This window comes from Impatiens glandulifera, chromosome 1 (genome assembly GCF_907164915.1).
Source record: "Impatiens glandulifera chromosome 1, dImpGla2.1, whole genome shotgun sequence".
Taxonomy (NCBI): domain Eukaryota; kingdom Viridiplantae; phylum Streptophyta; class Magnoliopsida; order Ericales; family Balsaminaceae; genus Impatiens; species Impatiens glandulifera.
The window spans coordinates 139,454,769-139,482,524 of NC_061862.1; the positions used below are offsets into that span (position 1 = coordinate 139,454,769).

The following is a 27,756-nucleotide window of genomic DNA, read 5'->3' on the forward strand; positions in this document are numbered from 1 at the left end:
AAACAAATCGAAAGTATAACCTAAAGATAAGCAAAATACAAATAAAATAAACAATGCCTGCTTCTACCATAAAATTTAAGGTTTCCGAGTAAAAATAAATCAAAAGAGATTTAGCTCTTGATGTCACCAGGGAGATAAATGAAGAGTCTTTGAATCTTGACTCAATAAAATACTCGTTCGAGCTCGTTTAAAAGTTTGAAAATTTAAACGAGTTAAGGTAGAGTTTTTAGATATTCGAATCATCAGCTCGCGAACATGTTCATTTAAATATTCTTTTAAAACAACGTTTAATACTTATTAATAAGTTAATATTTATTAAAAAAAAAAAAAGTGAAGCTTTTCACCTAACGTGAATACTTCTAAGTAGTAAACGAGCTTTTAACAAGCTCTCTAAACGTGTTTATCTCGAGCTGCTAGTGAGAGCTTTTAACGAGCTCTCTAAACGTGTCGATCTCGAGCCGCTAGTGTGCCCAATTAAATAATACATGCCGAACTCTAATATAAATGCTCGAACCAATCTCGAGCCCTAACATATGTTAAACGAGTTAACAAATTAAGTTTGGAACTGTTTGACTTAACTTGACTTGTTTACCAGTGTTAGCTCACACAAAATTTGATAAAGAGAGTGAATATTATTTTTATTTTAGTAAACATAATTTACATGAAGTTCAGTTCTCAACAACAAATATCCACCAAGAAATGAAACAAACAAGACTTGAAATTAGAAAACAAAGTAGAACCAAGCAATCTCATATGGGAACATTTGAAGTTGTAATTTAGGCAACAATCAACAAGGCAGATGAACCCAATAACAATAGCAATATTCACTTCACACATAGGGAGCACAAAGTATGACATTTTCTCGCTTGCTTGGACAATACAGTAAGTGTGATGGTTCTAATCAGAACAAGGTAACAGAAGTTCAAAATAGGTCAGTCAATGAAATGTTAGTGCAGATTGAACAGATGACTGCCATTAACAACAACCGTCTTCAAAGGAATCCATAAACTGTCACACTCAAAAGAAACCAGTTCTTCAAACTAAGTGAATTGCCATTGTCAACACATGAGTAGGTGGATGATCTTCTAGCATAAGGTTTCCCATCAACAAAGTGCTTTAAACGAAATAAAGGCAAGAAAAGAATAAAAAAGACAGAAGAGCAACATGGAAAATTTTCGATGACTATTAATAATTTCAATGGCATAAAAAGAGGTTCTCCTTTCATAAAGTAATGTCCTAAGTATAATGATAGAAAAATGAAAAATTCAAGGCAAGATTACCAGTACATGAAAAGTTGAATATTTGGTTCATTTAATAAAAAGAACACAAATGATGCATAATTAACATAAGTTAAAAAGTGGCCGTTTTTTTTAAGATGACACCATCCTCTATGAGCTCAGTTTCTTTTTGTCCCTATCAAAATCCTCCCAAGATATAAATTTGGCGCACTCACCACATACAGCACGACCTCCAGGTTGTGTACGATAAACTCGGAGCGTCATAAAATGAGCTGTGTCTGTGCATGTCCTCCTTGTAATCCGATCCCTTGATCGGTCACGAACTGGCCACGACTTAACTGGGACCACAGTTTCGGGTACTACAGGTGGAGGTGGTTTTGCATTTTCGAGATTAACTCTCTTAACTTCCTCCCATGGATTTGGGGCAGGATTATCGGGATTCAGTCTACGAGCTTCCTCCCATTCTAAATGTCTTCGATATACTTCCCAGGCCATATCTTGCTCTTCTTTTGAAAGCTTTTCGTCTTCGTTCTCCTGTAGAAGTGTTTCATGCTCGTGATAATTCACAACCCACCTGGAGATTAAACAATTGTAAGATTTTGTCACAATAATTTCATCATACAAGATAATAATAAAATTAAAAAGGAAGGATAACAAGAATGGGATGAGAATTTAGAGAAATGGGGTGAGACCTAGATGAACCGGGGACGGGGGTACAAGCTTTCTTCATCGTTCATTTCATAACCTAACCTTAATCTTTAGCCTTGTACTTTCAAATATCTTAGTGGGCCTTATAAAATACGCCATGGGCCATTTGCCTTATAGGATATAAATAACACACGACAGATATACGGACAGTAATTGATTACTATTACAAGTTTATTGAATATCTATATTCGTTTTTATCTTGCCCCTTTAGTTGTAAATTTTTAGTTCCTACAGCTGTTCATATTGATGGGGTGGGTCTGAAGCTCTGCCTAAGTTTAATTCCAAACATATCTGTATCTAACAGATACAAATACAAAAATACAAAGTGTTTCCAAATGGGGCCAACTTCCAAATGGGGCCAATTGTGTTTCAATTTCAAGAAATTGAAGCAAAGAAAATCCATTTCAAATGTCCAAAATCTTGGAACTATAATATAAAATCAAACCTTAAGGAGATTCCAATTTATTGATAATTAACTTGATTCATAAGAGTATTGGAGAAACAAGATATTTATTATGTCCAATGAAACTTCAAGAATCCAAGAGAAAGAAGGAAAAATGTGATGCATTTTATTCTGTTCCATTTATCCCCTGTTGGCTATACTAAGTAAGTGGTTCTCTTACAGAACATCTCTTAAAAGATCAATCCTATCTTTATCACAATGCCATTTGTAGGATAGTTGTAGATGAGATGAGAATGGCCTAAAGGAAATAATCCAGTTGCAGTATCATTTCATTCATTACTCCAAATAATACTTACTCTACTATTTATCAGCTATTAAAACACTAACCCTATACTACTCGTTACATCATCAGCTATCACATTAATACAATGTGAACTGAATATAATGAAAGACCAGTATATATTAAGAAGCTCTTTGACCATCCAACCACACACATAGGAAATCACAAATATAGTTCAAAGCATAAACAATTGGCCAAAACAGATAAGTTTTAAAGGTACAACCAATCAAAAGAACATATTATTTGATTCTTTTTCTAGTATCAGAACTGAGTAACCAAAACATCAATTGAGGGAACACAATAATATCTTCATCTTCTCTTTTACTTTTAAGATAAGAATAGGCTTTGAAGTATATATATATATATATAGAAAGAGAGAGAGAGAGAGAGAGGATGTTGGAAAAACAAACCTTGGGCAATGCCTGCTGAGTAGAGTTTCCATAAGTTTGTCTGATGAAACATTTCCATTGGGAAGCCCTGAGTCTCCATTTTCTAAGCCATGCTCAGAATAACACTCTGCACTTTCATCATCACCAAAGTCAAAGAGATGCAGCATTTCTTCTTTAGAAATAGTCCGGTATATTTGCTGCCTGTCTACCACCCTTGCGGCAAGTCCCTCTTTTGTCACCTATTAGAAAGTTCATTGAAGTGAATATACTATAAATAAAGTGTGTTGTGTTAAGGTTCTTAAGGATCAGCCAAATCTTTCTTAAAATATCCATAGAATATTTTTATAAAAATACTAAATATCTTTAGTTGGATGTTCATAAAAAACTAGGGTTTAATTTTGCACTATATTTCAAATATATACATTATTTAATTTGACTCTATATTCTTTATTTCCTAAAACTCTTAAACATATTTTCAAGATAAACTATTATATCTATTATTTGTGTATATTATCATTGAATATCCTAATCATCATTGTGTATACTTGCATAGATATGAAAATTGGGAATAGATATATACATGAATTTCTAGCCAGTAGCATGGTTGAATAATAAAATAATATTAATTCTTTAACTAACCAACAGTTGCATAGCATGTGTTCCTGACTAGTAAACTAAATATTGAGAGCTTGAATGTCTTTTAATTTGTCAGTACCTGTCGCTTGTAGATTTTCTCTTCCATTGTTCCATGTGCCATTAGCCGGTAAGCAAATACAGGTTTTGTTTGGCCATATCTGCAATGAGAGAAGATTTTTATGTGATAATTCTGGGTGATAAAGTTTTCCTCACATAAGAGAAGATAAACTCTATAATTGAACACACCTCCAAGCACGATAAATAGCCTGAAGATCATATGTTGGATTCCAGGAACCATCTACGATTACTACTCGATTGGCAGCATAAAGGTTAATCCCAAGAGATCCAGCTCTTGTAGATATGAGAGTGCATTTAACCCTTTTATTTGATGGATCATTGAACTTCTCTACCAGTTTTTGTCTTTCCAAGGCCTCTGTTCTTCCATCTAGCCTGATGAGCAAAACATGGTCAGGAGCAGATACGTCCATACCTTCATAATTCATATATTCCAGAAATAGGAAATGGTAGCCAAGAAATCATTGTTATTTTTAATTGAATCAAAATGAAGTAGCCAATGTGGGCAAAGAATCTCCATGAATAATTATGTGTAAAATCGGGGAAATATCTTTGCTTACAGAAGCATTCAAGTTAAAATTGGCACTAGCTGCACCATTTATATTATGATCTCAATTGGCATGTGTAAAATATATACATCACCAGCACATACAAGGATCATTTTGATCTGATTTGTTACCAAACTAATAGCTCATAAACAATTATAACCTAAACATCTTTTCTATTTTAATTAATATTTATAAATATATTCTATATATCTTTTTTTTTAAATGAATATATTCTATATACAAAATAACTCTAGAATGAAATCCAAATCAATGTAAAGAAGAAATCCCTTGAGTTGTTTACTCATTTAGCATAATATGTTGTCAAGTCCAAGTATAAGTCAGCCAGTTTTCCAAAACAATTAGCAGCTAGGATTTAGATCAAGTAAAAGCTGTATCAGCTTCTATTCTCACATTCAACATGATAAAAAACATTTTGGTTCTTTCTATATTTAAAAAAAAATCACGGACGCACCTGTACCAATCTTTTCTTTTCTTCCAGAATTTCCCTGCTTTTCCATTCCGAGCCAACTTTGAAAGATGATATTCAACAAGATCCAGCGTTGATAAGCTTTGGCTAAATACCAATATCTTATCACCCACATCAGAACTCATAGTGATTATATCAAGTAGCAAAACCATCTTTCCACTGTAGCCAATCTCCTTGTATGTATTTTCCTGAAGAAGATCTTTCCACCAATTCTAGAAAGAGGCAAACACGAAAGCCTTACAAACGAAGGATAGAAAACGTATAAAAATAGGAAAAGGGGAAAGAAAACTGAAACATATAAAAGGAAGGAACATCTAATTACCTCACGGAAAAACGATGTGCCCTGTTTCCCCTGCAGAAGTTCTCTCGTGGTCTGCTTTTCTGGAAAAAAAGATTTACAAGATTAACCCCGTCCATAAAAATAAGTGGCAGAAGACACTTCTGTGTAGGCAATTTGAGAGCCCATACACTATCATAACGCCAAACAGTCTAAGGTTGCATTGACCTTATTTCTTATATTATCTTAAATTGGAAAGTGTCAAACCTGACATGTGCATGTGGATACAGTTCAAGATATCAAAGTAAAAGGAATTTTATTGTTTGAACAGGATAAAGTATACAAGCATTACAAGTTACTTGTGTAATTATTTATTACAACAGTCCATCAATGAATGAAAATATATTCTCTTTCAGTGTTATGAGTTCTGTGTAGCTTTACATGTATTAAAAAATTGATTGGTCGTTCCCATAATTAGTCGCAAAATCAAGCCAAACTGTTATCTTTATACAGTTACACTATCCAGACCTTATTTTATTAATCATAGGTGGGGTGCTCAACTATGCAGACATTGATAAGAAAAATGATTATAATGGATATGTACCTGTAGCCATATTGCAGTCCATATTCTCATCAGAAAAGCTATCATATTGAAGAACATTGTCGACAGCATCTTCAGGCTTCCCATAGTCTCTATTATGTTTCATCAGTTGCAAAATCCCAGGATGATTCCATATCTACCATTGTCAATTGATATTTTATTAAATGCACAAAATAAGACACTAAGATAATCCTGTTAGAATTATACCAAGTGAACTATCTTCTTTTTCTCTGGGCAGGTAAATCTTTAGATATACACATGAATAACCCAAATATAATTTATTTATATAATACACATAGCTAAAGGGGGGCAGTTATTTCCATGTGGATAAATGCAGTGGGTTGTGTTTTCACTATGTGCGGGAACAATGATGTTTCCAAACACAGACAAAAAATAGTACACTTTTATAGACGAAAAAGAAAATAGAAATTAGAACATTATAGAATATTTTACAATCAAAACATGCAAGTTTCTAGAAAAGGAACCTATTCCATAGATGTTATTAATTTATTTTGATGCACCACTTGTAATTTGTAAAGGTGTAATTCAATTTAGAAATTGTAAATCAAATACCATTAATAGTAAAACTGCAACATGTTAGATGTGCTTCACAATGTTGGATGCTTGAAGACACAAATAGGAATCAAGAAGACAAGACGGGCTAAGACAACAAGACTAAGTTCATTGCCCGGAGTCAACTTCGAGGTTCTTCATGTTCTTTTTTTGGGAAAATGTTCTTCATGTTCTTGTGACTAGGTGGAGTGGCTATCTGTTAAGCTGTATAAATATATGGCATAGGCCACTACCTAGGGGAGGTACTCCAAAGAGCCACACTTTGTAACTTGACTAGTGAGAGCAATTATTGGTGGCTTTGAGTTGTAATCTTGATTGTTTGTGTGAGCTACTTGTGAGGGAGAGCTACCTTGGAGCAAATCTTGTAACACCTTGAGTGGAATACTACCTAAGTTTTCTTGGTCAAAGTGGATGTACAGCACATTGTCCAAACCACTAAAAATCTTGTGTGGTGTTCTTTAGATGCTCTCCTAACTTTTGATTTTGTATTTTGCATTGAAGATTCAATCCCAATTAAAAACAAAACTGTTCCTTTTCTTCTGTATTTGAGTCTCATTTTACAGTTATCCCCATAGAAAACATGAGAAAGTAACTACTACATATAATCAACATTTAGAGTGTTTGAAGAAATTGAGCAAGCTCTTGAACAATAAAAAATCAGTCAATGTTTACCTTTTTACACCAAAGCACTTCATATTACACCCAACTATTCTCACTGTAAACTTGCTGATTTATATCCCACTAATCGCTAATTGTACTTATATGTACTTCAGTTTTTTTCTTTCTTTGAGAAGATGGTCAACTTTTCATCAAAAAGTAAGAACATGAGGGAATTACTCTATGTACTTCAGTCTTCTATTCTTCGGGGAGCTCCCTCAGCAAGTTTAATTTCATCCCTTCAGTATTCTTAACAGCTCCACTGCTTTAATCTAAGTCATTGACTGTCTCCAATATGAACTCCCAAAACCCTAAGAATAACACCATAGGTAAGCTATTCAAAACTTCAAACAGTTGAAGTTTAGGGGCGTCACAGGGATACTATCAGAGAAGGATTTGGAATGATGCCAAAATTATTCTTAAGAAATGGTCATTTGTGAGCTTTTTTGGCATGTTCAATGGATTATTATAACCTTTCATGCAAGTTCAGTTCACTAATTGACCTATTTCCTTCAACAAACTGAAACGCCCAAGATAATTTAGTGTCTAAAGTTTGGTCCTGAGAAATTAAGTTTTGTAAGCAGCTTTTGTATCATTTTATTTGACTACTTAAAATCCTTTTGGCCACTATAACTTAAAAAATAACACTACATTAAGTTCTGGTACCTAGCGAAGAAAGAAATTTCTTCATTAGGAACAACTGAGAAAGAAATTTACCTGAGCTAAGGCCTGGTACCCGGCAAAGAAAGATCTTTTTTGTGACTTTTCACTAGCAACCTGGACATTTCTGAACCCATGAACATCAAGAAATCTCTTGTACAATTTCCGCTGCAAAGGAGCAAGCTTCACAGCTATAACAAAGACAGTTTTAGGTGGCAAGTCGTCCTTCATCACGTTCATGTCCATTCTTTGGACGAAACCCTTTAACTGCTCATAAAGTATATGAGAACTTTGATTCATGATTTTGACATCTTCAGATGTCGAATTGGTATGTTGTCCATTCTCTATAGGATTTTGAAACCTTCACAAAATGAAAAAGTTTAAATTAAGTGATCTAATGAGCCAAGAAATCAAGAAAGAAGTGTGTTAAAAAGACTCCCACGTGATGAAAAAAGTAAAAGGCCTACAGAATGTAAAATTTCCGATCATACAGAAGACTCGACCAATCTGTTAACAGTCAACCGCTCTACCACAGAGATACTAAGGAACAACGGGAGATTTGACTTACCGGTTCCTAAATTCATGGCTGCTGCCAAGAAATCCTTCTCTTACAAAATCAACCATCTATACAAGGAATGCAGTAGATCAAAAATCAATTCAGTTAACTGAAATTTTATATTCTTTTAAACGAGGATAATACAAAGCCATACACAATAATATTCCATAAGGTTGTTCTGCAGTGGTGATCCAGTCAACGCAATCCTTCTCTGGCATTTTGATTGCTTTAATGCTTGTGTGGTTTCAGCTCTTGTATTCTTGATCATATGGGCCTCATCACAAACAAGTATATCGGGTCCATCCTGATAAGGACATGTTTATTCGGTCAAGGATGTCGAAGAAGTGAGGGAAGACAAGATTTACACAGTTTACTGAAAAGCAAATAAAGTACACCATGGATAAATGTTAATTCATCAACATTGGCAAATTGGATAGTCTATTCATATCCAAACATTTTCTCATAATGAATTGTTTTATCAGTTCAATAAAAACACACTACCAGTGGATAAATGGCCTAGCAACTATTTGCATATAAATTTTCAAGAAACACAAGATAAGGAAACATGTGATCTACAAAAGTATTAATTTTTGTGCCTTTCATGAATAAATAAGACATAATGCATTTGCTATCTAGAAATCTGTTATGATTCAAAATAAATGGGATTAGAGATAAATTAGAGAGAATTGGGAAATAATATGTACAAACAAACCTCGTGTAGATTTTTAGAAGAAAAGAGAAAATGATCATTTAAGGTTCACAAGCTGATCAAGCAAATTTTCTCTTTGGGCACTCACATAAGGGCGCAAATTTGAAATATACTCTAATTAGTAATTCTGGCTTGGCATCAGACTACTTGTAATAGAGGGTGGTTGTATAAAAAGTACCACCATTTGATATTAAAATTATTCAACAAGATTGAAAATAACTATAGAAGAACACTAATAACCTGCAAGGCAAGACAAATATTGCTGGCAATTTGACGATCCTTAACATGCTTTCCAAGTGAAAGATTCCTGAAAGCAGCATAACTAATCAAGAATATTCCACCTTTTCTTCTCCACTTGGCCAGCAACTCAGCTCTCCTTTCTCTAAACAAATGGGAAGAAAAGTAAATTGACTTGTTATTTTGGTTGAAGAAACTATAAACTTGAAATGGAAATAATAAGTATTCTAAATAGTACATATTTGAAGAAGATAAATGGCAGGGAGCCAGGAAAAATAATGACAAAAAGTTGAAGGGATGATATGTCATTTCTTGAGTGATTGAAAATTTAATAGGAGAGAGAATTTTCAAATTTTCAATCCATTAAAAAATGACATATCATTCCCGTCAACTTTCTTGTCAATATTTTTCCACTCCCTATCATATCACTGTGTAGAATTATCTCTTCATTCTTTCTTGAAATTTGTGCAATTTACTTGCACTCAACATGTTGTTTTGCTTATTATTATCTACACATTGCTGGTTGTCAGTCATTCTTTTTATTACACTCAATATCTTTTATTACACTCAATATCACACATCTCTCATGTCAATCATAAGTCAGTATCTGAATAATATTATCACTCTCATTCTTCACTCTTAAGAGCACAATATTCTACATGGTATCAGAGCAGGTTTTTCTATCTTGAAAAAACCGATTCACAATTTTCCGTTGTCTCCTCCAATGGTGGAAATAGCCATTGGAGGAGAACTCAAATGATTCTATTATCTCATATTTCCTATGTACTTTTTATCTCTATTTAATCCACCAAACTCCGTTTCTCTCCAATATCTCGTCCGAATCTGTACGTATTCGTGTCTAGACAGATTTTTTCCGATATAATTTTCAAAAATTATTATTTTTCACTTCTACCCAGCGACACTCCGGCGATTCAAAGTCACTCGCTGAAGTGAAAGAATGTCATCAACATACAGAGACACTCCGCGATTCAAAGTCACTCGAAGTCATCAACATACAGAGACACTCCGGCGATTCAAAGTCACTCGAAGTCATCAACATCCAGTGACACTCCGTTGATTCAAAGTCACTCTCTGTCATCAACATCCAACGACACTCCGGCGATTCAAAGTCACTCGTTGTCATCAACATCCAACGACACTCCGGCGATTCAAAGTCACTCGATGTCATCAACATCTAGCGACACTCCGGCGATTCAAAGTCACTCGTTGTCATCAACATCCAGCGACACATCGACGATTCAAAGTCACTTGTTGTCATCAACTTTCATCCCCTCGGCAGCATCCTCTCCGCTCTCATAGCTGCCCAAGGCTCTTTCTCTTAGGTGGCTGACATACTAAAGCTCTTCCCAAGTCGAATTTCAAGGAACTATGTGACAAGTTGAGCACCCTCAATATATATTACCCAACTTGAGGGGGAATGTAAAATTATCTCTCCATCTTACTTGGAATTGGTGCAATTTACTTGCACACAACATGTTGTTTTGGTTATACTCTACACATTGCTTGTTGTCAATCCTTTCTTTTATTACACTCAATTGTCTTTATATATCACACATCTCTCGTATAAACCATAAGTCAATATCTGAATAATATTATAACTTTCACTCTTCACTCTCAAGAGCTCACTATTCTACAAAATTCAAGAGTACAAGATCAACAGTTGAATAATATTTCTAGGATTTTGTTTCAGTAAATGGAGAGCAAAAAGATTAATCCAGACAAGTTTCACACCTTAATGTACCAACGTCTGATTCATCAACCTATAATCCCATCTTACCTTTGGTAGAAAGTGGCCATGATGAGATACACGAGTTGAAGAATTTACTTTTGACATACAATAATAATGGATATCATACATATTCAGTGCTTTAAATATTAAGGCAAAGAACAGTCAGAGACAATTTATTTATTTATTTTTATGTACCAAAGAACTCCAAATCATAACTGCTCTGGAACTAACAACCAGAATACTATTAAAATAAGTCTTCACCCCGGATCTGCATGTGGAATGATAAAGAACATGCAAGGACCCCAAAGTTTTTGCACACATTACAATATGTTCAGTGAAATAATAATTTGCCAATTCCTGGCTTGCCCTATCTTGAAAATATTGTAAGCATCAAGCAATTATTATTAATGAAATTCAGAGATGCATCTTCTACTCTCCTTTGAAGTGACCAACTTATTAGAGCAAGTTACTTTTAGTATTTCCTCAATGTAGGACCAAAGGAAAGTTATGGACATAATTTTTAATGTTTTCAGTCACCAACAGAGTATATCACTATATCTTTCTTTTTCTTTTTTTGAAAACCAGGGCGTACACAGTGGGAATCAACTAAGACCTTTAGTATATCTCTATATCTTTAGTATAAAAGTATTGATGCCTCCGAGCAGAAGACACATCTGAAATACCCTCAATAAGACTGATATTATCCCCAAATCCACTTACAAAGATATGGACACTTAGATTCTAGATATAGACATTCTAATAAGATATGTATATTTAACTCTCAATTGGTCTCAATGTTCAACAATTTCAAATGTTTACCTTCCTTCTATAAACTACATTTTTCAACATATCGGCTAAGGTAATGATTTTTCTTTTCATATATAAAAAATATATATATATATAAACATATATACACATAAAGACATAGGTAATGATTAATGGACTTTTCTTTTTTTTTTAAATAAGCAAAAAACATTTGAAGAACCTTTTCTTATTACATATAGACATAGAATAGGCAACAAATTTACCTTACTCTTAGACTGTAATACAAGTATAGCAAAAAAATTTGAATTTTGAATTGTTACTTTTTTGAAAAAGGTCAACTTTTCATTGAAAGTAAAACGCAAGAGGCGTTTAGTGAATTACAAATGAGAGGGAGAAGAGAAACAAAAACAAAAGAACAGAAGGAGAAGAAAAAGACTAAATGTCAATAAGTTCAAAAAATTCTCAACCCTTACAAAATCCCCTTTTACTTTTGAGTTACATCGTAACCATAAGTACTATAATAGCACACACATATATATATATATATATATATATATATATATAGAGAGAGAGAGAGAGAGAGTTGTATACTAAACTGTTCATTTAAGTAATATATTATTATATAAACTGTATGTAAGAGATTATGATTATTCTCAAAACAGTGTAAAATAATTGCTTACTAAATGAACATAATATTAAGTAGAAGCATCAATGTAATTGTCATGAAATTGTAATAAATGTTATGCCAGGAAAGATATAATGATGAAGAAGAAAGAGAACGTTGATGAAAAATTGGAGATAGAAGAAAATCTTAAATATAGTATAATATATAGCACTTTTGGTTATTAGAATTACCCAAAGGTGAATAAATGTGGAGTAATTGCTGATTATTTTAGGAATATCTTGATTTTTCGTATGAAAGCGTGTAAATAATTTAATACCACGTTCATAATTTTGTAACTGTTAAATTACATTTATTTTCAATAATGCAAAAGAAATATAATATATATATATATATATATATATATATATATATATATATATATATATTCTTCCGTTTAATATTTTTAAAGGGTTCCAATGCGTACAAGGTTAAGCTTCAACTACATGTTTCAGGGAACTAAGACGCTGAAGCTTGAATGTCAAACATGGTTTTGTACACAAAACAGAATGTGAATGTAGTTTGTATGTATACATGTAGATAAATATTTTTCTTTGAAAAGTTAAAGCTTGTAATTATTAGATTGCTGCGAACTGCAAGTTTTACAAGCAAAACAATCCAAAGAAAGGGGAAGAATGGGAAAAAGAGGAGAAATAAGGGATAGATGTAGATAAATCTGAGTGGAAAACTTGAAGATAAGAGAAAGAAGTTACACCTTGACACATCTTCAAGCATAAAGATCCGCAGAGGCTTCAACTCTGAAGGTCCCCACTTCAAAAACTCTTTCCTCCAGTTATGGAGGACACTAACTGGGGTCACTATGAGAGCAGTTCTTAGGCCCAATTCCACACTTCTCATAGCAGTATAAAGGAAAGCAATAACCTACAAAACACAAATTTGATCCCAAGTCAATTCTATAAATCTTACCTTGGCAAGGATAAAATAGACAAACATATCATCATTTTAGATGAGTTAATTCCATGTACTAATATCCAGAATCATACAACCCAACCGAGGTAAAACTAAATAGAAAAGATCTGTAGAAGAGAAATAGCATTTTATAGAAGTTTTAACTTAGTATTGCAAAGCAATTTTCAGCTGAAGAGAAAGGGAACTAACTCATTTGTTTACTTGTTTAGAAAGTTGTCTAGAGTAAGGATAGTTGAATTGCTCTAAATTTTAATTCTATAAATGTGGATCATATTATAGATGCATCTCTTTTGAAAAAAGAAAATCAGTAAAGAATTTTGAAAGTCAAAGTTATGATACCTGAAAAGTTTTGCCAAGGCCCATGGTATGGGCTAATATGCATCCAAGTCCCTTATCACCAGACTTTACTTTTGTAACTGACTGAATTATATTCTCCCACATAAACCGAATTCCAGCAATCTATTTCAATAATCAAAAGTAATGAACTGATCAAACATCTGTCAATTGACAAAACTTTAATAGAAAGAACTGATGCAATACAGCAGAATATGAAACAAAAAAATTGAGGAACTGATTCCCACTTAAATAGCATAACACGCTCAACTCACTCTAGTCGTCCATATATTACTAGAAAATCATATCAAAGAGATAAGCATCAAGAAACCAAATACAAGCCAGTTGAGCAAAACGAAAATAACTGAATGCTAGATAAACTTAATGACCTCAAACTGCAGTTGATCAAGGTTAACTATCAAATGGTATCCTTTATTCTTATTTATCTATTTCTATGCTATAAAAAAAAGGTTGCACATATCTGATAACTTAGGTAGGACAACATATAGATCCTTAAAGCACTCTAAACAATATTAGTTTGCTAGTTGTTCTCAACAATAGGAAGATTCACTTGGCTTTCAAAATCAATTCGTCGTGAGCTCTTTCTCTCCTTTATATTATATATAATCCACTACTTTTCCTATCAATGAAGACTTAATTATGAATGAAAAATGAATGCTAGTTGTCTACTCAATTCTTCATTGAGCTCTTTCTCTTCTTGATATAATATAATCCACTACTTTTCCTATTAATGTAGCCTTAATTATGAATGAAGTAATGAATGTCTGATCTTCAATTAAAATAAGATTTAGAACTCATTACATATTGTTGAAGTATATCCTAGTGAATTAGAATATTGGGATTGTCCTAATATTAATTAGATAGAGAAGTGCCAAAGATAATTATCCTTTTAATAGTTATATATAAGTTAAAAGGTGATTATCCCATTATCTAGGGAAGGGTATCTATACTAGAAGTTGTGTATTGTGTATTTAAAGGGCATAACCCATGAATAATACTTGAAACAATTTATTTGACTCTAATTTTCGCACATATAGATATTCAATCTCATATTGAACTACTTGATTATAAACAAATCTCAATTATTGATAAAAGGGAAACCCCATTTATTTCCTTAGCTTCCACACCACTGCGAAAAAACTACTAGCAAAGTCAAAGTGGCAACTCAAAAGCATTGGCACAGGCAGAACAATCTTCTGACAGAAAAAGGTCACCTGACACTCTAAACTCATTTCCAAATTTCCAATGCATCTAATCCAGACAAAAATAAATATTCACATATATCACACCTCATCAATGTACAATACTAGAAATAGGAAAATCACATGTATGCTTTAGTTTTTAAAGGCACTAATCCAATATTCTTCCATTTTCATTTTATTTGATCTTTTCTTGAGAAATAAGATAATTCATTCCAAGTTCTCACTAGTAAAGAAAGCATAATCACATTTATTCTCATGAATTACAATACAGTAGAAACAGATCTGTAATAAAAGGCAACTTTGAGACAAATTTCAACACTTACCTAAAACCTTGTAAAGAGCACTAGTTTTACAAGTAAAAATTACAAGTACTAAAGAGGAAAAGCTAGTTAAATGAACTAAACCAAGAAAATCAGACAACTAGAATATAAACCAGTGGAGCATGTAAACCTGGTGGGGTTTCAATTTTCTGGAGAGGCTTGGAGGAATCCTCACAGCATCTTCACCTTTCTCCCTCACAACATTCACTATGTAACCAGTAGAAGCATCACCTAGAACTTCGGCACTAGAATCTTCAGAAAAGTTGCAATTGAAGATTTTGGAATCCACAGGAATGGATTTTCTAGAAAACTGTGCCTCAAGAGACTTGAGACGTTCTTGTCGTTCCTATAAAATCAAGAAGTCATCTATTATTTAAGGTACAGGTTTTGCTGTATCAAACAAATGCCATTAGATTAGACAAAATCTAAAATCTACCTTCTCAATTGCAATTTTCTTTTTTGTCTCTTCTCCAAGCTCTGCATCATCAAGTATTCTCCGGATTTTCTTTTTCCGTCTTCTTCTTTTAGAGCTGCTGGGTAGAAGTATAATGAACAATTTGCATAAACAAAAGAAGTTTCTAAAATATATTGTAAAAATCATACTGTCTTAGTTCAACAGATCAATATCTAACATAGTGCACAATTGTTATCGTGGGAAAAATGGATAAGGTGGGGAGCAAACAATAACATCAGTGATGATTGGAAGCCTATACCCCTCATAATGTAGTGGACAATTTGGAAAGACATGAATAGAAGAACATTCCAAGAGAAAAGTTTTGGAACTGAAAGAATCAAAGGCTTTATGCTCCATGCGTTTGCTTCTATTCGTAAAAGGGGATTATGTACAGGTTGGAAATTTTTGATCTTATTGGCATTTAGTCTTATTCTTCTCCTTCTGTTCTTTTGTTTTGGTTTTTGTTTCTCTTCTCCCTCCCATCTGTAATTACTAAACGCATCTTTTTTTTTTGAGAACGCTGGGTTCCGCTGCTCCTATGGAGTGCGACTAATCCCCGCAGGTTAAGCAAATAGCCTGCAAACACACTTAACCAGACGCAGAACTTGCCGCCTAACGGGCTCGAACCCAGGACCTCATGTAGGCCTGGGGGATATCCACCTCTTGTTGCCGCTAGGCTAGAAGAGCTTGCGTTTTACTTTCAATGAAAAGTTGACCTTTTTCAAAAAAATTGTGCACAATTGTTCTCATTGTTTAACGTGAAAGGGAAAAGGTGCAATTAGTTTAAAGCAAGGTATACAAAAATAGCGATGCCTCACTGTACATATGGCCAGCCCAAAAGTTAATTCTCTCAAAATAAACTCTGGTAAATGTATGTGCCTTATGTTTCAACTAGAAAGAATCCATATCATATGACATAGTAGGAGGCTCAGGCGGCTATTTAAGGCCAATAAGCTAAATTTCCACCAAGATTCGACTTGTCAATGCTAATTTATAGAAAGAAAGTTAGTGGCTTGGTCTTTGATTAGTTAAGTTACGATGTGAACCCACTTCACATCAACCATTACAATCCTCTATGCTATCACCAAGTCTTACAGAAAGAACAAAAGGGTTCTAATTCATTAGTAAAATAAAGTCCTTTTGCTTTATGAAAGAAAGGTGACTCTAAGATGTGTGGGGTGCCAGAAAGGAATGATCAATCAGACATCATTAAAATGATTTCCATGCTTCTATGAGTTGGATCTCAAACTTTGTTTTTTCCCAGAATTATAATTTACATTCTATAAAAATATTGTTTCTTTTCTTTTGGATTGTAAACTTTTCTTGTATAAAGATTATTTCAAATAGGTTAATCAAAGGTCAGAAACACATATCAAAGTCTTAGAAATGACTAGCAGAAGCCCTAGAAACTGCTCCGAATCATCATAAATGATCCGCTTGCCCCAAAATGACCTGGACCAACAGGGAAATCCCAATTCGCAATACAGAAATTAAGAAAAAGCTAATATTGAACAAATCATCTAATACAACAATAAGAAGTGGTCAATAACCTGGCACGAAGTTTTATTTCTGTAACAGAAGTTCCTGAGTCGCTGTCAGAGCTAGATGTGGTTAAGCTTTTAGATTGAACAGCATTGACTATTGGTGAGGTCAATTTTTTAAGCATGTCTGGAGAGCAACAGCAGCATATCCAACTGGATTGTTGAATTTGTAATAAGCGTTCTTCACCAAAGTTCCTCTTTATACATGTGCCACAAAATAGTGTTTTGCATGAAATACAAGTAAGTAAATTCTGGGTCCCTCCACACCATGCACAGTAGCCCTCCATAAAATCAAGATCCTGTCAAAGCCAAATAAGTGACAAGGTACAACAGCAGTAGAATGCACTATCCAAGGAAAACATAAATTGAAAACCAGATGGATTTAAATAACAGACAAGAAAGGGTTGGAACAAACCATTTGCTTCTTGTCCATAAGCAACAAATATATTTGGTATAAGTGAGAATAGACTGTAATTTATTTATGACAATCCTATATGAAAGTTCTTCAATTCAAGTTGTACAACAACTATTGTAGGCCATGTAGAATATTCCAATAAGGTCAATGCAACAATGATCATGCAACATGTCTAATAAAAGTGTTCGTTTCAAGTGCATGGCATGTGAATATAGAACTCAACCAATCTATTCCTAGTAGAAACACAATCGATAACTGAGTAAAAAGTTACTGACAAGAAAATTTTTACATGACAAATAATGTCCAGGTGAACTGAAATATACTGAAAATCAATCACTTCGGGACTTGAATTCTATACTAGATATCCCCAAGAAAATTATTAATATATCAAACTGCTAAGGTTCAAGATACTGTACCTTTGAATGCATCTTTTGTTCAACATGACATTTGCAATCTTGGCATATAACTACCCCCAGAAGTGGATGTGAGTGCAGTTCTGCAGGCACAATACCACAAGAAGTACAATGGAAAGCTTCCACTGTCTTTTGTGGATCATGATCAGAATAAATAGACCCATCCCCATCACTTTTATGTACAGACAGCCCCGTCATTTCAGGAATAGGACAAAGAGATGTTGCTTTATCAGGTGCAACATGATTTTCATCATCACTATCAATTATAACTATCCGAGACTTCTTAACACCAATATTTGATCCATCATCATCATGGACACGCTTGGATCCTCTAGATTCATCAGGGACACCATTGTTGGAGACCATGTCACCAGTACCATTGCTAAGTGGGGCACTCTTGTTGAGACCATCAAAAGATTCAACACTGCAATTATCAACTGTCTTTATGTAGGGACTATCATCTTCGCTACTCCCAGATGCTACTTTACCATCACCTCCTGAGGAAGGATGCATTTGACCATTTGAACTACCATCAGTCGACCTGTCAGTAGTGGAACTTCCTCGCCAAATGGCTTCCTGGTCCAATATACAATAGGAAGTTTCAATGTGGAAACCAATCTACATTTTTCTAAGCATCGCCTATCACAATTGGACAAAATAGCCTAGAGTCACCTATCACAATTGGACAAAATAGCCTAACAACATACATACATGATAGATGCAGCAACCATGTTTGCTGCTAAGAACATAGATATATACCATTGGCAAAGGACCTGATATTTCAGGCCCAAAATTTAAGATCCAAGTCTGGAACAAAATACTGATGCAGGTTGTAATTTATCAAATGCATGTATTAGTGTAACGTACCAGCCTAGAGATCTGAGAAGAGAATGGCCTAAGCCTTGAGATGAGTGGGAATCAGATTCAATACATTCATAAGTCATATCTGCACATAATACATACTCTACTATTTATAATCTACTAACACACTAACTTACTCTACTAATTAGAATATCAACCCTGTACTATTTACTAATATATCCCGATTACTACTACTTTGTTACATGTTTCCAAATAGGTTCAAAAGTAATATTGCAGAAGGAGAAGGAAGAAAACTAGTTCACCTGCTTGTTAATGTTTCTTTTCCTCCTATGTTTTAAACGAAGTTGAAGCTTCTTATCAAAATTGGCATCATCTTCCTCCTTGACCTGTAGAGTCAGTAAGTAATATTTCAGTTGCTAACAATAGGAAAGGCAAATTTAGAGAAGCTGTGTTCAAGCACAAATACCAAAACAAACCCCATACAGTCAGACTTGTTAAAGAAATAAACTGAATTATCCACATGTAGCTTAAATAAATAATAGATTATCATAAAGAATAAAGACATCAATAAACCTTTCTAAATTTTTTCTTCTGTTCTTCAGTAAGAACAGGCTCTCTTTCATTTGCCACAGCATCTTCCATAAAGGGATCATTTGAATCACCCTCAATATCACCAATCTCCTCCACCTAAGAGAAAGAATGCAAGGACAACAGATAAAATATAGAACACGAATAATTGTATATCTTGAAGAAAAAAAGCATAGAAAACATGATACGGACAATAGCAAAAGAACCCCAGACACATTCGAACAACTTGAGCGTTGATGATAGTAAAGTGAGTGCATTTCATCATCTATCAAAATCTAATAAGTGGAAAACAAAACAGTTGAATTTTTAATAATTCTGTTATTTTCTGATTTTATTTTCTTTATCTGGCGTGTCTTCATAAAGGAGATCCAAACATCAATAGATTGGTACTTTGCCCATAAATTTGTTTCCAATTTGATGTTTCCCTTGCACTCAACCTCAGCTTTTAAGTTTACCCCTAACTATAAACAAGCCAAACTTCTAAAGATCAATGTCATTTGCAATATAGTATGTTAGTTTGATTTTACAAATTGACGGTATAAAGCCAGTTAGTTGGGTTTTAGGGGTAAAATCAAAATTAGAACACAAAATTAGTAGGCCAAATACCAATGATCTCATGATATTGGCCCTATTTGGAAACCCCTAAATCCCGCCCAAATACGCATCAAGCTTGGACCAGGTTTGGAAACGTTTTATAATTCATGGTAGCCAGCTGTGTTGGGCCTAGCTCTAAACCTATGCAGTCACCCAGCCCTCTCTCTATATATTTTTTTTCTGAATAGCCCTCTCTCAAGTAGTATGTCTCAACTCTCAACTTACTCAACATATCTTTCTCTCCTATCCTCTTCTTCTTTTTTGTAAAGAACTGTCTCAAATTTTCTCCCTCGTATCTATGTGATGTCTGAAAATTACACACGACATTTTGTGTGGCCTATCTTCTCCCTATACATCATACAAGCATTGGCCTACACTTATCTTCTTTCTCTACATCATACAAGCCATTAGAATTGAATTGCAAATTTCACTGATGTTTATTAATAGGACCCATTTGATCTCGGTCGTGGATAGAACCAAAAATCCCGGAAAAAGGTTGCCGGCTTGCCGCTTCATTCTTTGATCTCGCTCAAGAAATCTAGGGAATCAACTTTATGAAGCACAAATAAAGAAAGAAATCGCAATTCCTATCCATAATAATTATCCTATGCTCCTAAGTTGTACTATTGCAAAGCTGAAAATTCCATTAAGTAAAAAAAAATTCGTAACCCAAGATTTTTCCTCAACAACCACACAGAACTTCCATAGAATTGTTGCCTTGGGTCGTTTGAAATGGTGGATTTTGTGAGTGGGATGAGAGAAAAAAATATCTGGAGGTTGAAGAAGGAAGTTGTTGTACTGGGTGGGTGTTAGGTGAGTGAGATAGGAAAGGAGAAAAGTTAAAAGATTAAATGAATGGTATCTTATCCAACCACACTTTTCATATCAAACATATCTAGAAACACATCCAGAAATTATTTCGCAGTTGCACCGTTGGACCCAAACCCAGACTCAGAACCAGACCCACAAATGTTTTCAAATGGGCCCATTATTAGGAAATACATGCCCTAATTATTAGGATATTAAGATCCAGTACTTCTATAGTTCTCAAACATTGTGGAACTACAACAAACAAAAAACACGGAATAGAGCATTGACATTGTGATAGCCATGTAAAATTTTCTCAAATGTGATCTTATCTAACCCATGGATGTATTTAGTTGACAAGTTTTTTTATCTAGGCTCAAACTACGAATCTAACCTAAAATTTATCATATAAACAGTATGAAACTTAAAAAAGGTAAATAGAACACATGATGGAATAGAACATGGTGTGTGATAGCCATGTTAGTATTTTAGGCAACAAAACCTTAAGCAGCAAGCATGGTTTCTCAGTCGTGTTTTTTAATGTGGATGTCCTCCAAGTACCCGTAATCAATACTAACATTTTGTACGAGATGGTTTGTTTGTTTTTTTTACAAAGATGGTTTGTATGTGCGACAATCAGGCAGTTTCACCTCAGCATAAACCATCGCATGAGAGATGAATATTCTGATTTTAACAAGACTATCATGAATTATTTACTCTATCTTTATAGCTTGTTATCCTTACAAGCCTATCATTTTAGTGTTTTTTCGTCTTTATATGCAATAATATAAACAATTTAGGCAGGCTAGATTAATATGGTCCTGCTTCAGTGAGAATAATAGAATAGAAGTTACAGCATGTGCATCTAAAAGTGCTTACACCCTATATCTATGCATTAATGGGTACAATAAATTAACATCAATTCATGTTTAAAATTTACTTAAAACATAATTTCCTATTAGATGCAATATGCCAACAACTTCTATATGTGTGATATTAAAATAAAACCACCCATATATTAACTAAATGCCATTAAATTATCGCACTCGGTTGAAGATAAACCACATCTTCATTAATAAAAGGAGGGATGTGAAATAAATATGAAGGAAATGTTGGATTCTATTATTTTTATAATGGTGAAATATCATTTAATATTATTTGAAGTTGTGTTATGCCCTTGTGATGCAAATTTTATTTTATATTGACCTAACACAGATTATATTTTTTTACAAAATATAAACTTGCTAATTAGTAATTAGGCATTTATAGATGGACAATATATATATTAATTAAAAATATCATAGCATTTATAAAAATGATTGATTGTTATGTTTTATAGTGTAAATATATTGTTCTATTTATAATAAATTGATTAGTAATTAGTGATAAAAAAAAATATTAATATATTCAATATTAGTATATATAATAACATACTCATTGTATTTCACTACAAATTAATAAAAAAAAGGTTATAACAATAATTATATACAAATTTCCTCTTTCACACCAAAACTCCGAATAAAAGAGACTTTTACACAAATCAATGAGGATGCAAGGATGGCATTTTGAAGGCCTCTTAGCAAGCCTAACAATTCTACTATTATATATATGCAGATTAGTTTGTTTTCATAAGGTTGTCCAAGGATCCAGAAGATATCATATGTACCTCATATTTGCTGTTTCGACTAGACCTCTTTGTAAGTATCACCCTTTTGTTGGCAATATATTAAGTTTTACCATAAAGAACTTTTGTATAAAATAAGCAAGTTGGTACTGAAGCACTAAATTGAAAATCATGAGCTATGAAGAGCCTTCTGTAAACTACCAAGTCAACAATATATTGCACATCATTTACCTCATCCATGCCAGGAAAATCGAGCCCCATTTCTGCAGCTTGCTGCGGAGTGCTGGCTAAGTAAACAGAAGCCCAAAGCTTGTTTCCAAAGGAAGCCCTATCTTCCGATGAATGTCCAGACAGGAGCTTGTTGAAGGAGGACCAATCCACAGAGGTTGTTTGAACAGAAGCATCTGTATCAGCGGCTAGTTTCTTTTCTAGATAACCACTTGCTCCCTCCTCAAGTACTTTACCATGCTTCCTGGTTTACAAAAGAACAATAACCAAAAGTGAACACTAATCCTGAGGATATCAGTCTGCGGAAATCATTTAGATGAAAAAGAATATTGTACTTTGTCACAGGTCTGTGAATCTTAAGATAATTTTCGGCACCAGAAACAAATTCAGCAACATCATTGGTAGCCTTTGCTCCTATCCAGTGAGTCCTTTTCTTCCATGCTTCAGTGGAGGATACATTAGGGGCCTGACTATCAATCCACTTATAAAGACTAGGGAGTTCAATACCAGCACCATCAAGTTGTTCCTGTTAGTAGGATGAAAAAATATAAAATATTAAGGAGAGAGGAACGTTAACAAGATCAGTTAACCCATGGAGCACAGAGACTTGATATCGTCACCCTATTCATTTCTAAATATAGTAAAGGAGAGCTTTAGGACAGTCTTTTCTAAAATGCATCTATGGCCAACAAAGAAAAGCATGAAATCATAAAGTTGATCATTCAACAAAAATAGAAACACATTTCCTGAAGGAATATTGTCAGAAAGTAACGTCTAATTTATTTGCAATGCTACAAATTTAACCAAGATAGGTTGGGAAGAATGGGTTGGTTGGGATGTTTACAGGTTCACTAGCCCTGGTTGGAAAATTAACCCCATCATCATGTGGTAGATCTGGAAGGAACGGAACAGAAGAACCTTCCAAGGCAAAAGTTATAGAATCGGAAGAATCAAAGGCATTCTCCTACACACCTTAGCCTCGATCAAGAAAAGTGGTGTTTGTACCAGATGGGACTACTTTGATCTTATTGGGATCTAACACTCTCATTTTGATTTCCTTTTTCTTTTTCTTCTGTTGAACTTGTAATTTTGAAAGCTCCTCACGTTCATTTTTGTTATATCTAAAAGTTGACATTTTTCAAAAAACAAAAATATATAAATAAACCAAGATAGATAGAATTAACAAAACAAAAAAAATGATTAAAACATAAGCTAAATCAAACTGCAATATAGAGAAAAAGATATTGAATAAAGTAACTTCTATAAGTCATTGATTAAAGAAGCAGACCAGCAGATGAGAACTCTCTGTCTCAAGCTCATCAAGGACAGTTTCCCATTCTTCTCTGTAAGATTCCATTTCTGCAGCAACAGACTTTTCTAACTGCCAAATAAAGAACGAGGCATTAGTAACATGCCTGAGTTATAAATATATATATATAATAATAATAAAAATAAAAAAGTGGCATGAATGAAGAGAAGTGCAAGCCAACATCATCTCCTTGAAGTGTCTGGGCTAATTCTTCTCGTACGTCATCCTCCACTTTTCTTAATGATTCATCCTCCAAAGACTCCTGGGCCTCTGCAGCCTAGAATCATGAGGAAAGGAATATTCACATAAACTGAAGGGAGAATAAATACAAATTGATAAATGACTAAGAAAGCAAAATCCAAGACCAACCAAAAGTGAAAAGGACTACAGAAATAGAAAACACACCTTGCTCTCCACCTCCATGAGCTCAGCAATTAATTCTTCTATTTCCTCTTCGGTCAAATTTGCCTGATAAATGAAGACAGTTCATTTCAATGAGTTCACATGAATGCCAAGCTTGGGAAATTGAATAGAAAGGCCAGACTTTAACATTACTATTCATATACAAGGTCAACATTCTAAGATAAACGAAGATTTTATTATACTTGCCTCAACATGTAATTCATTATTCTCATCAGATATTGTAGGTTTATTATCCTCATCTGAATCATCAATGAAAGAATCACTAGAAGCAGTGTCAACATCTTCTATGTCATCATGCTTGTCCTCCATCTCGCAAATTCCGTAGCACTAACAAGATTTCTACAATAAATGTAGATGACAAATGAGTAGGTTAACAAGAAGTCAATAGATATAGAGGACAAATCAAGAAGTGCTGGATATAATTGGATGATATTGAGATGCAATATAAATACATACTGCAGAAACTCTTGTTCTATAAAATCTCTTCTGTTTGACATATGTCAACGCTTCGTGAAGCATGACATACTTATCTATTACTTAATTATTTATAGACTAGAAACTAAATTTAATTGATGTATGTTTCTTTTTAAGCTGCAAAAGAGCTCTATATATACCCCCGTCACTGACATTATGTTTTAAAGCTTGTATTGATGATTAGAAAGTTCATTCTCACTAATTTGCTCTCTGTAGTATGCAAGACTGCACTTCTTGCTGTCATTCAAAGGTAAAATCCCTAATTTCATTGCTATAATCCCATTTTGTTTCATGTCAAAAATCCATGAAAGTAAAGGATAATCATTATCCATTAATAGAATTATCAGTCTCACATTAACTTGTAAACAATCAGTAGGATTAAAGTAACACTGCAAATGCATAACAATAATAAAGCTCCAAAGCACATCATAATAGAAGAACCGTCTTATCCATAGTCAGGTACCGTATAAAATAAAGTGAACAGGTTGAAAAAGGAAATAAATATTAGCAACAAACTGTCTATAGAGGCATTAGCAGGTGATTTTACTAACAAATAGAGTCTAATTTGTAATTTCAAATGTAGAGCCCGGCAAGGTATGCAAATTGTTTTTCTTTCTTTTTATGGCAAGGGAAAAGAGGAAGAGGAATATTAATAAATAAAAGAAAGAAAGACAGATACAGAATTCGATGAATGCCTAAGGTCTAGATTCCATTATATCCCGCATTCAATATCCAACGGTTTTCTATAGAACAGTTTTGATTGGGCCAAGTCACGACAACCTAATCATCACCAAACAAATGATACCAAAACCCTAGGTACCTATGCAATAATCATACGCCAGGTCAAAGAGAGACAAATGTTGACAGAATCACATGCAAGTAACTAGTTTGAGCATGATAAAGCTATTGAATTGCTTCTATGTGTTTGCTGTGAAGCAAGCAAGCCAACTTGGATTCATATCAAAATACAGGACTTCACTAAACAGAATCCCAAATGGACTGCATTAGTTTCATTCCATTCCATTCTACACTCTCCTAATACATTTTTTTGCTAGGACCCTTCTCTAGTTTTGATTCATACTTCATTTTGTCAATGCATTTCTCTAGTTTTTCGATTCTACATCAATATTTCTCACTATTGCCTCTCCCTCTGTAAAATTGCACAGAATACAAATCTAAGTTGCTTACCCTTTCTAACTGCCAGAAAATCAGCACGAAAATGCAGCCTTGATCATGACCCTCTTCCTCTAACAGCCTAGCGATATTCAATGTATTGTCAACTGCCCCCAATTCCGACCTCCGGGTGTACGAATCAACGGAGAGAGATAGAGGAACTCCGCCTGAAAACGACCAAAGTTTGTCTGAAAGTTCGGCTTAGTAATCGTCGCCTCGTTAGCACAGAGACGCCAGCATTTGCAATATCTGTTTCGCCTTTCGCTAACCAAAGCCCGACCGACCCCTAACCTTGTGGGTTATGCTTTGGGCAATCAAATTTATTTTCCTATTCCATTCATTTTCTTCAATATAATAATAATAATAATAATAAACAAAAATATTATTTTTAATATAAAAAATTAAAATGACATCCCCACCATTTGAACCGTTTCTCGATAACCTAATCGAATTGTCTATTTAGACGGTTTTTCTCCGGTTTAACCAGTTTTTCTCGAGTTTGACTGGTCAATAGTTGACCGGGATCATCAATGTATTTATTTGAACCGTTTCTCGATAACCTAATCGAATTGTCTATTTAGACGGTTTTTCTCCGGTTTAACCAAGTTTTTTTCGAGTTTGACCGGTCAATAGTTGATCGGGATCATCAATGTATTTATTTATTTGTTATACTTTATATGAATTTTAAGTTTATTTTTTATAATAATATAATTTTTCAATATATTATAATATATATTATATTAAAATTTTGGTTTATATTATTTTATTATATAAATTAATTTTTTTTTAAAATAGGGTATAAACAATGTCTCGCATAATTTATTCGAAACCGAACAGAATAGAAATAATAGTAAAAAAAATCATCGAAGTAAAATGGGGCGCAAATGGTAAATACAATACGCCCCAAACTCCACATTCATTTAAAATGTTATAAAATAAGAATTAATTATAACATGTAAAAAAAAATTAAAAAACATATAATTAGTAACTAAAAAGATATATATAATAATAATTTAATTAACTTTAGAATAAAAAATAAAATATACAAAAATTATCTAGGTTCGATGAATAATACATACTAATGTCATCAAAATTATATATTATCACTATCCTTAATATGAACACACACAAATGTTTTTTTATATATATTTAAGCTTATTATGAATTGTATTAAAAAAACATATATCAAGGTCAAAAAGTTAGTGTATATAGAAATCTAAACCCTCTTTAACTATTTTACTTAATATACTATTGAATGGTTTGAAAATTCGATTATTAGTTTAAGAGGGGAAACAAATATTTTATTATATTAATGTCTTAAATGATTAAAAATAATGTGGAAGAAATTATTATGAGTTTTCTTTATTTTGCAAAGATTTTTATGTTAAAAAAATTATTGTTTTTATAATTAGTAAAAGATCTCTCATGATAATTCTTTCCATAGTGTTTTTATCTATTTAAGATATTATCATTTATTTTAAGTTGAAAAAATAATAAATTCAAATTAAGACTTAGTGTTACTTTCTTAAATGTGAATTTTGAAGTGTACAAAATAATTATTTTGATAATTTATCTTCTATTTTTTCTTTAAGAGACCTTTATGCTTGGTTTTATAAAAATATAAAAAATAATTATTAAGTCTATTTACAAAGAGTCAATTATACTTAGCTTGTTTAATTTTTGAATGGTAACAATTAATTATTAATAAATTGAAAAAAACAAAATGATATACATTGATAAAAATAATTTTGTAGAAGAGTGAATAATCTTGATCTAAATAATTCATTTATTTTTTATTATTAAATAATTCGATAT

General features: G+C 33.2%; 1 protein-coding gene across 1 annotated transcript; it reads right to left on the reverse strand.

Moving 5' to 3' along the window:
• Positions 1-1,178: 1,178 nt before the first annotated feature.
• Positions 1,179-26,216, reverse strand: LOC124919920 (protein CHROMATIN REMODELING 20). The gene is made up of 26 exons (XM_047460286.1): positions 25,957-26,216; positions 24,481-24,633; positions 24,277-24,339; positions 24,053-24,148; positions 23,851-23,943; positions 22,898-23,088; positions 22,566-22,806; positions 19,295-19,408; positions 19,024-19,107; positions 17,903-18,475; positions 17,081-17,370; positions 15,513-15,606; positions 15,207-15,422; positions 13,540-13,659; positions 12,986-13,152; positions 9,098-9,239; positions 8,303-8,452; positions 8,161-8,216; positions 7,650-7,953; positions 5,706-5,838; positions 5,147-5,205; positions 4,810-5,036; positions 3,961-4,164; positions 3,794-3,872; positions 3,100-3,317; positions 1,179-1,812 (listed from the first exon to the last, which is right to left on the reverse strand). Exons 2-26 carry the CDS (start codon positions 24,601-24,603, stop codon positions 1,389-1,391), a joined length of 4,461 nt encoding a protein of 1,486 aa, XP_047316242.1. The 5' UTR covers positions 24,604-24,633; positions 25,957-26,216; the 3' UTR covers positions 1,179-1,388.
• Positions 26,217-27,756: the final 1,540 nt, after the last annotated feature.

Coding starts and splice junctions, on each gene's coding strand:
- LOC124919920 (XM_047460286.1), bottom strand. CDS start 24,603: ATGGAGGACAAGCATGATGACATAGAAGATGTTGACACTGCTTCTAGT. Junction 15,607..17,080: donor GAAATAAAACTTCGTGCCAG/GTTATTGACCAC, acceptor TCTACCCAGCAG/CTCTAAAAGAAGAAGACGGA. Junction 15,423..15,512: donor AGAAAATTGCAATTGAGAAG/GTAGATTTTAGA, acceptor TTGATTTTATAG/GAACGACAAGAACGTCTCAA.